Genomic DNA, 15018 nt, shown 5'->3' on the forward strand with positions numbered 1-15018 from the left:
TATTGCGGAAAACTGACATGTACTGCGGAACACACAGGGGAGAGAAAAAAAAAAAAAAAATTAAAAAAAAAATCAAACATGCTTTATTTTCCAGAACCAAATGCTTAAACTTTGTCCATCATGACCGAAAATAAAACATATGCAAGGACTTTTATTAAAACATAGCACGCGGTATAAACAAGGCTTAGAAGCTTGATATTTGCTACTTTTTCAAGGATAGGAAAGTTAATCCGTATCGGCTGAAACTTCCATTTCACGATGGACATTTTCAGGTATGCACAGATAAACTTTCCTATCCTACATCATGCTGCTCTCCACAAATACCTTACAGTAAAATGGGAGGCCTGTAGAAGTCTTCTGTCAAAGGAAAAAAAAAGTCATGAACTAAAAACAAGCATGCAGGACTGGTGAATATATGGCACATCAGAAAGTACCAACATAGGAAAGTGGATAAGTCTACCCTAAGGTTAACCGTTTTTATAAGACTTACTACTAAGAGAAGATTTCATCATTTAGGAAATGAATGTCAACTCACGGCAAAAAGTAACAGATGTAGTCCCACTGCCACACCCTCTCACATAGGTCGATTCCCTAAGCAAATACTTAATGTTGGCAATGCACATGACCTTTCTTGAACACATCCAGATCACCATCTGACATTTTGCTTAGACACTTTCATATACCCAAACTATCCTCAGGGAAACTCAAGACTATCTTTTCACTAATTTAGTACACGCTGGACCACCAACTTTTAACAGAATGTGTCTCAGTTGTTGACTTCTCCTTTGGTGCCCTGGAGAGAGGATTACCTAGCAGTAGCAGAGCTCTGGAAAAAAATAATGCACCTGGAGGTCTAGGTTCATCAAACTGCAGAGCAATAACCTCCTTCAGCAAGCAGTGAATCTGGTTTCCAGTCTTTGTAATAAACTAGAGAAGGAGGAAAGACACGTAGCATGACTTTACAACGTTGTGAAACTCCACATTACATACCAAGTGCTGATGAACACCACCACCGGTGACTATTTTCCAATGTCCTTGTCATATTGTTTTCTTTTCATCAACAGCCCTTCAAAGGAATTAGCTGTTGGTTTAACTGGAAAACTTCAAGTCTATCGGGTTGATTTGATGTTCATCTCTGCCTTGATGGCACCACACAAAAGAACAGGCCATAGCAATTGCTCTGAGTCAGGGTTGGCCAATTCTTCCTGAGTACAGGCATACTCTTAAAACACCCATGATTGCAATTGGAAGTGGCCTCTTCATCTAGGATAGCACCTTCACACTTAAATGGGCTACATGTAACCTGAATTGGAGTGAAGACTCTACAGTTGGAAATGGATTAAAAAAGTCTAAATTTCCAAGAGGCTTCAGTAAGAACTGCATTTCTTCTGTTCTGGAACATTTGTTACGGTCATCCATTTCAAAATCCTTCAGAAGAAAGGCATTTTGACAGTCAGTCCTGGTTCGAGGGTACGTACCAAAATCAGCTTCCCTAATAAGGTTGCCTGCATTTGTTCCAAGCTTAAGATGCTCAATAAACTATTTAACCCAAAACAAAGAGAAACTGAATCCCAACAAATACCTGTAAAGAAGTCAAAGGAATTTCACCACCACCACCTTGAGTTAATTAGGCAGCTCTCAAAAAATCAAGCAGAATCAAATGACTGAAGGTAGGACATTGTTTGTCCTCAAGTCTTGGAGATATACAGTAACAGCTGATCAAAGATGTTGCAATAAGAGTGCTTTGATAAGAAGGTTTCACCAGCAGTGTGCTAGAAAGCCTCAGTCTTTACACTGCCATGCAAAGCCTGAATGAGAGACAGCAACATCATCTGTATTATTTTCTCTAGCGATTGAAGAAAATGAGGACGTCAAGTGAAGTTTTCCCATTAGCTTTCTCTCTACCTCATTAAGATAGCCAGGAACTCATTTTGCTCAAATTTCTGATACTAAAGACTCCATACACCTCTGTGGTAAAAAAAGAAATTCCCATTCTCCTTCCCTCATCATGAAGGAAAATAGAGTCTAGTGATTTTTAGGCTGAGAAACATACTTGCAAGTTTTTTGTCAAATGAGAGCACATACTTAATGCTTGTTTAATTTTCTGTTGACCTAATGCTGTTGGAAAGCCTTTTAATGGCTAAGATGACGCCTGAGTAGACCTGGTTACTTCTGAAGAAAAGATATAATGGGAAAGATTCTTTGGAAAAGCGGCTCCCAGGAAAAGTAATCAGATTTCTCTCCAGCGAGACAAAATTAAACTTTGCCTGCAATCTGCTGAGATTTCTTCCATTGTAAAATTGAGGTAGGTGTAGAAAGTGAATAAAGCACTACGTGCGATTCAAACACAAAAAATAAATGCCCTGTTCTAAGAAACTTATAGCTGTGTTAAAAGCCAAAAGAAGGGAAAGTTTCAGAGTGATCAACAAGGAGAACATAAGGAAACTCAGAGAATAATATGACCACACCTTTTCTGAAATTGCAACTTCTGCAACAATTATAATCACAATATGTGATTATAATACATCCCATCTGCTCTTATCCAAGCAAGTGCTCTGTAAATAATCTGTAGGCTACCTACAAGAAAATGTCTCCTGCCGCTAACATGCCAGGGATGCTTCAGCACACTAGGTTCAACATAACCTGGAAAGCATACCCCTGGCCACAGCTGTGAGTTCGTAAACACAAAATGCATGGAAGACTTATCATGAGAACAATTTTAGAACCATTTGGATCAGGGTGATAAGCAGAATTTACAGCAGACTAATTACTACGGGGGAATATGCAGCAGATTTTCATTTCTATTTTGAGAGTTCCAATACTGAAATACCAGAGAGAGCAGACAGGACTCCAAGAACACTCAGGGCATTTAAAATAGCAAAAGATATTTCAAATAACTGCCCTGCCCACATGAGCTTTCTATGGGTTTCTCAAAAATGATTGTGTCCTACGAACCCAGAATTCATTCTTCTATGACAGTCATCTAGACAAGAAAAAGCTGTTTCCCTGAAGATGTCAAAACAAGTTATAAGTAAGGATGCAAATGGCTAGAACTTAAGTTGAGTGTTACACATAAGTGAGATACAGCCCTGAAGGTCCCTTATCACACTCTAATGTGTTGATGGTATCAGCAGTGTTTCGGGTGCCTTCATCTGAGATTCACAGGGAACAAAAGGTAGAGCGAAAGAACCATCTGAATGCCACTCTCTACAAGCAAGAGACTCGCGATATTCTACATCCAGTACAATGCCTTTCTGGTTTCACTCCCTTTATCAGAAGGGGGGATTTTTTTTCATCAAACATTTTGATCCTTACCCTGGCTGCCAGCAAACAAATCTGCAATATTCCCACCTGGATTAGCATTGTATTGCCTAAATACAATGAACTTCCTAATGGAAGGAGAGAGAGCCTTTTACTTTGTCCACCTTCCTTAGCATGCTCCTCTGGTTGCTGCAGCTTCTGCCTCTATAGGCTGCAGCCTTCAGAAAGAGACCTTCAGAAAGAGAAAGGAACCTCACATGCAGCAAACACAGCTAAGCTAGGAAATACTGAGCCACGCTGTTAATCTACAAATCAAACTCAGAAGAGCACCTAGCAAAATTCTAAACGACATGAAAGAAATTAAATTAAATAGAAATAAATGGTGGGAACACAGAAGGCAGAATGGAACTGCTCCCAGCCAGTCAAATGATCATGGTATCTCACCTGTGAGAAACAACCTATCAATGTTAAACTTTATCTGTGGAAAACAAGAAAAAAATAATCACAAAACAATCTCCAATCTACTAAAGAAGCAATCATCACATAGCAGTAAGAACATATGCTATGAAACTTTACCCCAAGCACTGCCACACACCCCAGACTAGTTAGGAATCTCTGGCTTTGAGCTTTTATAAAAGCACATGAATATGTGGTGTCACTATAACGTACATAAAATAAGAGAAACTGTCAAATTAAGTTAAAAAAGTTAAAAAAAGACCATGACAGAAGAAGAACAGGGACCAATTTTTTCTTTTATATTCCAAATTTAAAAAGCAAAGTTATTTTTGTAAAAGGAAAAAGTTGAAAAACTTCTGAAAAAATTATTTCTGACTTGAAAGCTCCCATTTAAACACACACAAACACTTCCTGTCTGACAGCAGCTAACTATTAGGAGTATCAAAATGTTTCAAAACGGCTGACACCGAAGAAGCCATTAGGGGATCGCCAAGAGTAAGCCTTCTGGGTAAATGAGGAGAAAAAAGAAACAGGAAAGAAAACATTTTCCTCATCACAGAAGCTAGCTATATCTTATCCATCAATCTAATACACTATTCAAAACAAAGAAAATTCTGTTGGTTGGGTTCAGCTCACGCCACTGTCAGGTGCAGTGTCCCCATCACGCCTGTGTGGAGCTCTGCCTCGTCCACTGGCCAAAGAGGGACTCATCGTTGTCACCAAACCCTAAGTACACAGAAGGTGCACCACAGTACAAAATCTCAACACTACACTAGTATAATAATCATAGCATAACGCAATACAAAAAAGGGGGGGATTTCTTCACCACATAAAACCTGAGACTATAATTCCCTTAGTCTCAGATTTTTAATTTTTGCTTGAATTTTCTGCACTCAGATAATTCATGTAACAAATTTATACATGGATACTAGCATATGTTAGTATAGTTTAAGAAATTACCAAACACTTCTCACCAGTCAAGGTGTGAGTGGCGCTAACGAAAAGTACAAAAGGTCTCCATGTGTAAAGACAGCAGCTTCTCTGACCTTTATGATGTTTAAAAACTGTTTTATGCAGAGGAGAGTGATGTCATGTCTTCTGTGTTTAAAGCAGCAAAAGATATGAGAAGGCAGAGAATCCTCAAATTGCTGGAAGCTGGTTAAACCATAATGAAAAAATTTCAAATTAACTGTCACGTTTTAAGCATTAGAATTATTTAGGAACAATTACATTCCATTCTGAAAAATAAATGCTTATTCCCAGTCCATGCAGAGCTGATCCCACCTCTAAAAAGACTCTGAATAAAGCTGATCTGAGACAGTGTCATACAAAGCTGTAACTGATAGCAGTACTGAATGCACCAGCGACAGAGGAACATGACTAAAGACCTTTTTCTGAACACCTGCACAAGTCGTTCTTTCATGCAACTGAAGCATAAAGCGAGCAACAAAGCAACACATTGGCCAACTATGTGGGCTACAGCCATTTTTCTACAAGAATATATAAAGTCCTCTTGAGCAAGAACTGCGGTACACCAAGTCCTTACAGAGCCTCTTGTAAGTTAGAAGCTTTCGCACACCACAAAGTCTTGGGTGAGCTGATGTTTTAAATACTAAACAAAGGAAAAAAAAAGCTTACTCAGCTGGACTAGTACAATACACTAAGCATAACATTTAAACAACAGACTTTCTCCTCTCAACTGTTTTGACTCCACCATTAATTTGGCCTTCTTTTTATATCAAAGTAAGAACTGGTGAAAAGGAACCTTTCTAATGACCTGCCCTTTCTACATTGGTGTTCAGAAAGAAACAGACCCAGAGTCAGCAGATAAAACAAAGCAGCACTTTAAGGTTTTTAGGTAATAAGGTGATTTAAAATTGAGTACCAAAATAGTCAGAAGAGGAAAACAAGGTTCTAAGTGCCCTTTGAGTAACTTTTAACAGAAGAAAATAGTATAGCAGTTCTTCAAATCCAAAACATCAGTTAAACACAGAATCACCTGAGATTATCAGCAGCACTCCGCCTTCAAAAAAAAAAATTCTTAGTTGACATCTCAGAGAATTTTTGGAAGTGAAAACAAGGGACCAAGAACTGAAGCAGAAAAGAGACCTCTTTCTTGCAACTCTTCATATTCCCCTCATAAAGGAGCAAACGAACAGAGAAAAAATACTGCATACCTCATGTGGAGAAAGGATTCCCTCATCTTCCTTTCAAGACACCATCCATAAGACATGTTTGTCTCTTTCAGAAGAAAGGAGGAGACAAACCAAATGTGCAGCTCTCAACAGACAAGTCCTGCTGAGGAAAGGTAATCCAAAAGAAAAAAAAGTTTCTCTAACACTTCTCTAGCATCAAGACTGGCAAATACTGAAGATGCAGCACGACAACTGGTTCTGAGGCTCCCTGAGACAACCTTCTTCTAACCACAAATGTTGTTAACACAGGCAGGCAGAACAGAAGATACTCCTGCCTACAAATTAAAAAGCAGGGTTCTAAAGAAACAATATCTTTTTTATGAAGAAGGGAAAGTCTGAGCTCTCACTCTGACCACACCCCAAAAGGAGTCATAAAGCACATCCCAAAAAGTTTTATATTGGTATTTTCACTTCCATCTTCTTTTAGCTCTCTGAACATTTTTCTCCTTTTTTTTAGTATAGCTTACTAAATAGCTCCTTCAGTTAACATTTCTTAAGCTTTCCTTCAACACTTCTCGGTCTTTACACAAAACTAAAAAAAGTGTACTGTTTTAAGAACTAAAACCTAAACAGACATATTTATAAAATAACATTAGCTTATTACTCAGAATAATATCCTTGTATTGCCCTGCAGCACACTATCTTACTATTACTCTAATGTAATATTATCAACAGTTAAAGAAGTAATCTCTACATAAATCTGTGCTACCTCATAAAATAAAGTAGTAAAATCTACATCATAAAATAAAAAAGTAAAATGAAAGTTCACAGAGTAATTGGCCAAAAGTAATTTCACATTAGATTCTAAGTTCAAAAGTCTTAAAAGCTGCCTTCACCACATACCATCCTATAAATAAGTCCTGTATTACAGAGCCAAACGCACTCCTACTTCTGAAGTTAGGCGGCCTTTTATTATTAGTTTGACCTATCACTGTTCCTTTAATTCGGATGTTTACTTTAGAGCTATTCAGTATACACTCATCACAGAGCTGTAAAACAAACAACTGCACTAAACAACAGTAGATGACAGAATCGCACAAAATACATTCATTGGGAATTTTGAATATATAACATGACACCTGATTTTCTAGGAGTTTTGAATAAACATCAATGGCCTAGTATTAGGAAGCATGGGATACTAAGTTAGACCGAAAAGTATGCTTTTTAGCTGTACCTGTAAAAGTCAGGGAAGAAACACCCAGCATCCAAGCTAACACTACTCATACCGCCAAAGCGTGCATTTTAAAGGAATACAGGGTTTGTTGGCATATTATTTTCTACAGGATACATTTTGTTAAGTCTTTCTTCTACCAGTTCTCCTCTCCTTTATGGGTTTGGTATCACTTAATCTCTCTTTGATGTATTCGGAATACTTTGATTGCATATACTGATTGCTTTTCCCAATGTTTTTCCCTACTATGTGCTTTTACCTCTCTCTCTCTTTCTCCTTCCATTTCTATTTCCTCACCTCCTCACTAAAAGGTTCACACCTCATACACAGTGTTTTTCTTTACTACCTTACCATTCCCCAGGTCCCCATCTTCCTGCCCCCAACTGGAATTTCATCAGGAGTTCTTACTATGAGGAAAACCAACAGGATCAAATCAGCTTCTTTTAGTCGATGAAGCAAGTGTAAAAATGAAGTGTGGCTCACACCCTTTGATCAGACCAAAAATAAAGATCAGACAAATGGCATCACCTTTTGTCCAACTGTTCTGTGCTTCTGGTTTTGGCCTCATTTCCATATGAATAGTTATAGTGCCTGACTGTACTATACATACAACCTAAAGCATGCAGAGAGAAGAGTTTATGGCTACTTGAAGCAGAATGATATAGCAACTGTGAATCCTCAGCCTCTTCTACACAATTTGCTTTTCTTATTGGAGAAAGAGAAGAACTCAGAACTGCCATTTCAAAAGTGATTTTTGTACATACATAATAATTATTGCTCATAAAAATTCCAACACAAACCCCATCATTATACAAATTAAATCTGATACTAGGATCTGCATTAATTCCTACAAAAAAATCCACAACTCTAAAGTTGCTATAAAACATGCAGAAATAAAGAAAACGTTAGTGGGTCAGATACAAGACAAAGAAATACTAGGAAGTAAAGTTCGCTAAACAGCATTATTTGTAGCATTTAACATCTTACAGGAAAGCATAAAGGAGAAAAAAAATTACCTTACTTCAGCTGGTGGATTTTGTGAGTAAGGATTTGCAGAGCATGCCAAAATCCTGACTACAGCTCCAGGATGATACGTTTCCAGAATGTGCACTGCAGTGGGATAAACTGGTTCCTCAAAAGCGAGTTCCACGTAGTCCTGGCTACAGAAGGTGGGTGGCGTCCTCTTGAATGGCAGCCGAGCGCTAGGGCAACGATCCCACCAGGTCCCGTAAGTTCGAAAGACAGCAGTCTGAGTAAAGTCACCAGAACTAGGGTACACGTTTGGAATACCTGCTAAATTCCACATGGTATACGACATGCTGTTTTCACTACCATAGTGAGAGCTGAAATCCAACACTTCTTTGGCGTATTGAACTATTTCAACATTGATAGGTAAGGCTCGGGTGTTTGATTCAATAGCCCTCCGGCTGTTCATTTCTCCTCTTGTCGCTGTCCTAGCTCGGCGCCGAAGGCACATATAGTAAAACATGCTCAGAACTGTTAACATGGGAAACACTGGTGACATTAGATATGATTTAGGAAGATGCAAAAGGTCAGGAGTCCTTTACAAGGTGCATTAACTGCTTGTGGTGTTTTGGAAAAGAGCTGATAAAACAGAATGAATAAATATAGTTAGCAGGTAAGACATTCTTAGAAAGCAAACTGTACTCTTTCAAATATCCTCTAAAACAAAGTACTACTACTAAACCATTAATTATTACATTTTATTTTAAGACAATTATTCAGTTGGAGGCTACTAAGTGTGGCTCCCCATTTACTGTGTTTAAAAAAAGAGAAGACTATGAAGAAACATTAGCCAAAACTAGCCCTCGAGCAACAAAAAGACTAATGGTTAACTTAAGCATTGTTTTCAGGGATTTATTAAGAGAAAAAAATCTTGCACTGACTTACGGAAATGAAATCAAGTATGAAATGAAATCCGGCCCTTGCAGTAAACAACTGTAGAAGAGTATCTGAAAGTACAGCTAAAATTATCCGTAGTATAGTTTTGAAATACGTAAACTAAAACTGACTTTTAAACAAAGTACTCAGGGTACTTAGGCTGCAGCAGTATACAGCTCAACAAAACCCAAGTTACTTCACTGCTTATATTTTGCAGTAGGACTGCTCCCAGACCCAGATTAGTTCATTTAAAGCTAGCTCAAGTATATCTATATTATATTATAATCTGGAGAGTAAATACACCCTTCAAAGACAGCTCATATAGAAAGCTGGACAGCTACTCCAGTGAATTGTTTCCTCTAATTTGTTCCCATAATTTGTGAATGGTTTTAAGAGTGAAAAGAGTGAGCTTTGGGCAGTTAATCTAAACCAAAAACTTAACCCACTGCTTCCTATATCAGAGCACTAGCCTGAAACAGACTCACAAAAATACTGTCTTTACCCTTTGAAGTTGTCCATGACAGCATTCACCTCTGACAGAAGGGTCACCAGCCTCCTGAAGGATGCTCAGAATTCATTAACGACATCATCTTCCTTTAAGCCAAGCAACAAAGTAAGTCTTCAAGAGAGTCCTGGCATCAGAAGGAGAAGTCCCCATAGAAAGCATTTTACTTCTGATAAGAGAAAATATTTTCATTTATGTAACAATTCAGTTAAACACAAAATGTATTAGATCTGCATACTGCCAGGCCACCCAGAAAATCAACACAAAACATACTAATACTTAAGGATACTGATGTGGTTTACACAGCCTACACCAAATCAAAAGTAAAACAAACAAACAAGCAGGTTTAACAATTAGAAAAAGCCAAATTAAAGGTAAGTCTCTTTACTAAAGTTTCCTATTTAGAACAGTGAAGAAATATTTATAGCTGAATGTTGTCTTCAGGGCACAGAAGGGCTGTATCATATTCCCTACTCATAAAGATCCTCTTACATATGCTTGTCCCATATTTAGCAGCCGCTCCATACCTGTGTGATGTAAACTGTTAGATTTACCAACGCACAACGAAACGTGGAACGTGTTCTCTGATTTCTGCTAGCAGTACACAACACACTTGGGCAATAACACAGCAGTCCAGAATTCACATCCTCCAGTACCAAAAACTTTCTCACAAACTGGCCTTCTGATTAACTCATTCATCAGCTTTACTAGGAAAGAATAAGGAGTAATGCCCACAACCTGTTAGAGGCCAAAACAGGGACGACTAAGCATGCCTCAAAATAAAATAAATGTTTCTTCAACAGCCTGTACTGGAGTCGCCAGTTAGTTTATCACAGGATACATGCTGTGGTAATCACTGAACCAACAGAGGTGGCTCTTCTATTGCAGAAGACACATGAAACAACAGCTAACATGATGCCTCACATTGCCTGGCAAACAAACCACATATTTAATGTTTGTAATGGGTACAAGTGAGACCATACTTTATAGAGTTTTTGGAAGCATAAGCTTAAAGTAGGGTAAACAATTAAACAAATGGAAACAAATCAAAGTGACTTTTGTATGCCTCTATATAAATCCACTATGCGTGTTTCTTGGGTAAATTGCTTGTTTCCCATACTCACAAAATGCACATAGATGTACAAACAGCTCTCTTTCACTTGAACGTTGCCAATAAGAAGGCGCTTGCGGTAACAGATAAGGCCAGGCTGCACTATTTGACCCTCTTTCTCATGACAGCGAGAAAGTTTACTAAGTGTTCACTTCTCACTTTCTTGCTTCTTCTATTATTAGCTTTTTGTTTAGTTCCTGTCCTTCATTCAGTTTCACATGTTGACATAGCTGTCAACAACATGAATTACTCCTGACTTTCAGTGCAGAAGGGAATGCATAAGACGATATGCTGGATCCACTTCAAGCTCTCCTGGAATGCCAAAACGCAATAATGTCACATTTCCCCCAAACATCCTGTTGAACCACCTTTTAGAAAAGGCACTGGGAAAAAAGTAGCACAATCCCCAATCTCTCCGCCTTAAAAAAACACCCAAAAAACAAAAACAAAAAAACAACTCCAAACTGAAAACTGTTATTTTACCTTTTCAGCATGGAACTGCTGTAAGATGTAAGTGAAGATTACAAATAACTTTCTCCTTCTGGCTTTTTCCTTTTAAAAAGAAAAATCTATTTACAGAATATGCCAACAGACAACTTCAACAAACTTACTGCTGTCAAGCCCTGGAATCATGTGTAGACCAGCATACACACCAGCTTCTAACTCAAGATTTCACTGATTAACATGGTTTGAAGGCTGTTCCATGGCAATTACGGCTTTACAGAGCTCAATTTCAAGAATCATTCAGCTGGGGTACTTCCAAGATCACGCGTGAATCACTTATCTCATATACGCATCCTACACAACTTCACATCTGCACTGCAAACTCCAGGCTTCCTCTGGCCACAGCCCGGAGCTCCTACAGTGCTGCTGTAAAACCAGCTGCCTATCAGCTTGTCAAAGAGCAGCATAACCGCCGGCTGGTTCAGAGCTGTACACCAACTAGCTGGCCAGTTTAAGTCAGGTCTAACAGAGCAGATAACTTGAAATCATGCTGCAGATTTTCCATTAGCAGAAACATTACTTTGGGTCATTCCCCCTCTACCAACTTGATGGTTTTCATAAAACCTGTAAAAATTTGATATCCTTGACACTGACGTCACTTTGTCAATTTTGGCTGACATTGGTCAACAGGCTCAAAAGTAAGTAAGTAGGAAGAAACAGGGAAGAGCATACAGCTTTCATAAAAATGTGTTAGTCTAAACAATACAAGTGGAGGTAAATTACTTCTAAAGAGTTAAAAGCAGCATAGCATTTAGTAGTTTATAACAAGTAAGAGGAAACAGAAAACTATTAGAAAAGAAGGATAAATAGGCATTAGGACTACAATACAAATAGGAACTCTTCTTCTGGCATTAAGAATTGCGTGAAGTTAAAAGACCAATGAAAAATTGCTCAAGAGGTATAAGCTAGTGAAAGAATTACATTAAATACAGATCAGTAGGGCCAGATGATATAGAGAGATTTTTTCAGGAACTACCACAGGTCAAGCTGATTTCCAATTAAAGGGATTTAACTTTGCAAAAAAAAAGATAAAAATGCAGACACAGGCCTATGCAAAGCATCAAGATAAACAGCTCTGAAGCAGAGCAGTTCATGTACACGCAAAGTTTATGTGGAAAACTCCCCCCTCCCCCAAACTGCTTGATTATTTTTAAGAGATCCATTTGGGCCTATGCAACTATACCTTCCAATCTCTGGCAGCATCTTTGGCCTGTTGTATATTATTCATTTTCTTTTGTACAGGCATAATTATGCCAAACTGAAGCTTCTTAAAGGTTTCTTTTAAACATATCTTATCATCCTCCTCCCAAGCAGCAGCCTTCTACTTCTTTTCTTTTATTTGGTTTCTTTCATATCGTAATTTTTTTTCTGTCAAGATACCATTAAATGGACTGAAATGGCACTATTAAACACCAGGACCTTCAGCGGCCACCACAGACTAGCACAGAGGACGTTAACAGTTTGGTTAGAAACAAAAAGCAATATGCTATGAACATACAGCGACTTTGTGAGGTGCTGTCCTATGCCTACACGCCCACTTCACACTTCCAGACTGGATCCCGCCCCCAGCCTCCCTGGGGGCTGCCTGAGCCCTGCCCTCCCGTCTCACGCCCCACACCCCCGTCTCTCTGCTTCACAGCCACCTCTCCAGCCAGCACTGCTGGGGAGCCAGGTGAGTCCTGGGGCTCGTCCAGCCAGACACCAACCACTCCCGCAAGCAAGTGTAGTTTTCAGTCTGTTCATCTCTCCGAGCCAACTCGTTGCCAGTTAACACGAAGTCAGCGCTGGCTCAAGTTGTGTAAGACTGCAAGAGCCCCCGGTCAGACCAGGGCCATGGGAATGTTACCTCTAGTTTTACAGGACAGACAGGACTCCAGAGAACCAGATCGCACGAGACCTGGAACAAAACCTTCCTAGGAGAGAGGCAGGCTACCTTCTTTGAAAATACATTGGAGCCCATCACATTATTTACAGTCTCTCCAATTCAGATCGTTATTTAATTGACAACTATTTCAATTATATAGGCAAATTCCCTTTTTCTATTACGATTAACCATTCTTCCCTTCGTGCTATACATACAGAAAGCCTTCTAAGACTGTAATTCGCTATTTCCTTCTTTCAAACACAACAAACCTTGATAAAGGAAAATGTCTTACGGTTTCTGTACAGATTTCACGGGAACAGGCACCAATTAAACTAAAGCATTCAAAAGCGCTAGATCTCTTCAGTCTATTTTGCCTCTTTTTACAGGGAGTTTACATACACCAATCTATTTTCCAGCTTCCAAGCAACCCATCCTGTTAATGATTATTGTCCCTACTCATTTCGGTTGTTTTTGCAAATGCAGCTTCCCAGTATTCACAATTTCAACCCATGAGAGCAGAAACAGGACATAGTTACATAGTTATTCACCAACCAGACTGCTGAGAAAAGGTGGGAAATACACAGAAAAAACCTGGGGATTTGGAGGGGCTGCAAAGTGAAGGATGTGTGTAAAAACATAACAAGTAACAGATATTAGACACAGAAAAAAATGAAAGATGACATGTTTTGTCCCTGAGCTGCCCCTGGCAACACATGCGTGAGACGAGTTCATACTATTTCAAGAGAAGCAAATGCTGTATACACAATTCATGTATACACCAGGTTTGATTTTTAAAGCCACAGAGGTAATAACTCCTCTTTACACCAGCTTTGCTAATCTCACGCTTGGGAGTACTGTGCAGAGTTTTCTTTCATTTGACTATAAAAGAAACAGCAACATTGACAAATTACAAAGAACATATAAATGACAAAAACAATAGATTGTATTATCTCTGAAGAAAGATTAATGCAATTTAATATATGCGTCTTAGATAAAAGATGGTAAATGGGAAATCTCTTAATTATCTTTGCACGTTAATGCACAGAGGGAATACTGGAACCTTACATTACAGTCTAAAACAGAGTATTTTTACCACAGGTTAACATCTCTCACTGTTAATTACCTAGATTATACCAACATCTACACTCAACTTGTTGAAACTAGACGCTAATATTAATTAAAAATTAATAAGCTCCTACAGCATACTTTAAACTCGGGCCCCACTTGCTGTGTTTCTTCCTGTAATGTGTTCTGGCACTAAAAAAGTAGCCATTTTACGTATTTGCAACTTATAAATTTACAGTTTGAAAGAAGAAAAAGGAACATTATGACAATTCTATTTAAAAATCTTGCTTGTGTTGCTGTCATGAGCGTCAAAACATGCAAAATCCAAGAATTTCAAATTACTTCACTGATTGACTGTTCCTTCCTGCTAAGACCAGAACTCATGGTGTGGTTTAGCACCACAGCATAACGGAGACAAATGTTCGTTAAGCATCTAGTACACGGTCCAGGTGACTACCCTGCCTTCTGGAGGTTGTCTTCACATATAACAGAAATTGTTTCTCAATATGTGTAAATCACCAGGTAGCCCCTTTTAAAAATGACTCATTCTACACAAAGCCTAAAGTCACCAGCATCATACCACTTCATTTTGAACAACTGCCCTTCCAGCTACAGCGAAACTCTTCTCCTCATGCCAAAAAAAAAACCAAAACAGGCCATATCCCCATTCAATACTACTTTCAATAAGCAATTCAAGTGCACTCATCTTCTCATTTTTCTCTTCACAGTGTTGTACTACCTCTCCATGCAGTCACACTCTGTGTAGCACTTACTTGCTGGTCCCCTGCCTCCTCACTGGGCTGATCGCACCTGTCCGTTCATCAGCCTGCGCTGATAATAAATACTCAATTCACATGAAGCGAAGCACCCCAAAGTACATACCTAAAAAAAAAAACAAACAAATATTGCTAGTTAAGCTCCTACCCTGCTCCTGTTGTCTTGTGATTGGGCAACTGGGGTAACAGGGTGTAACTGGTGTAACAC

At 38.8% G+C, this 15018-nt stretch overlaps 1 protein-coding gene across 1 annotated transcript in view; it reads right to left on the reverse strand.

Annotated features, from left to right (window-relative positions):
• FBXL4 (F-box and leucine-rich repeat protein 4) overlaps positions 1-8608 on the reverse strand; it is a gene marked incomplete at its 3' end in the record, with an annotated part of 43645 nt that extends 35037 nt beyond the window's left edge. The window contains exon 1 of the mRNA XM_009580165.1: positions 8100-8608. Coding sequence (XP_009578460.1) covers positions 8100-8608 — 509 coding nt within the window. The remainder of the gene's footprint in view (positions 1-8099) is intronic.
• Between the last annotated feature and the right edge of the window lie 6410 nt (positions 8609-15018).

The sequence above is a fragment of the Fulmarus glacialis genome, unplaced genomic scaffold (genome assembly GCF_000690835.1).
Source record: "Fulmarus glacialis isolate BGI_N327 unplaced genomic scaffold, ASM69083v1 scaffold12966, whole genome shotgun sequence".
NCBI classification, from domain to species: domain Eukaryota; kingdom Metazoa; phylum Chordata; class Aves; order Procellariiformes; family Procellariidae; genus Fulmarus; species Fulmarus glacialis.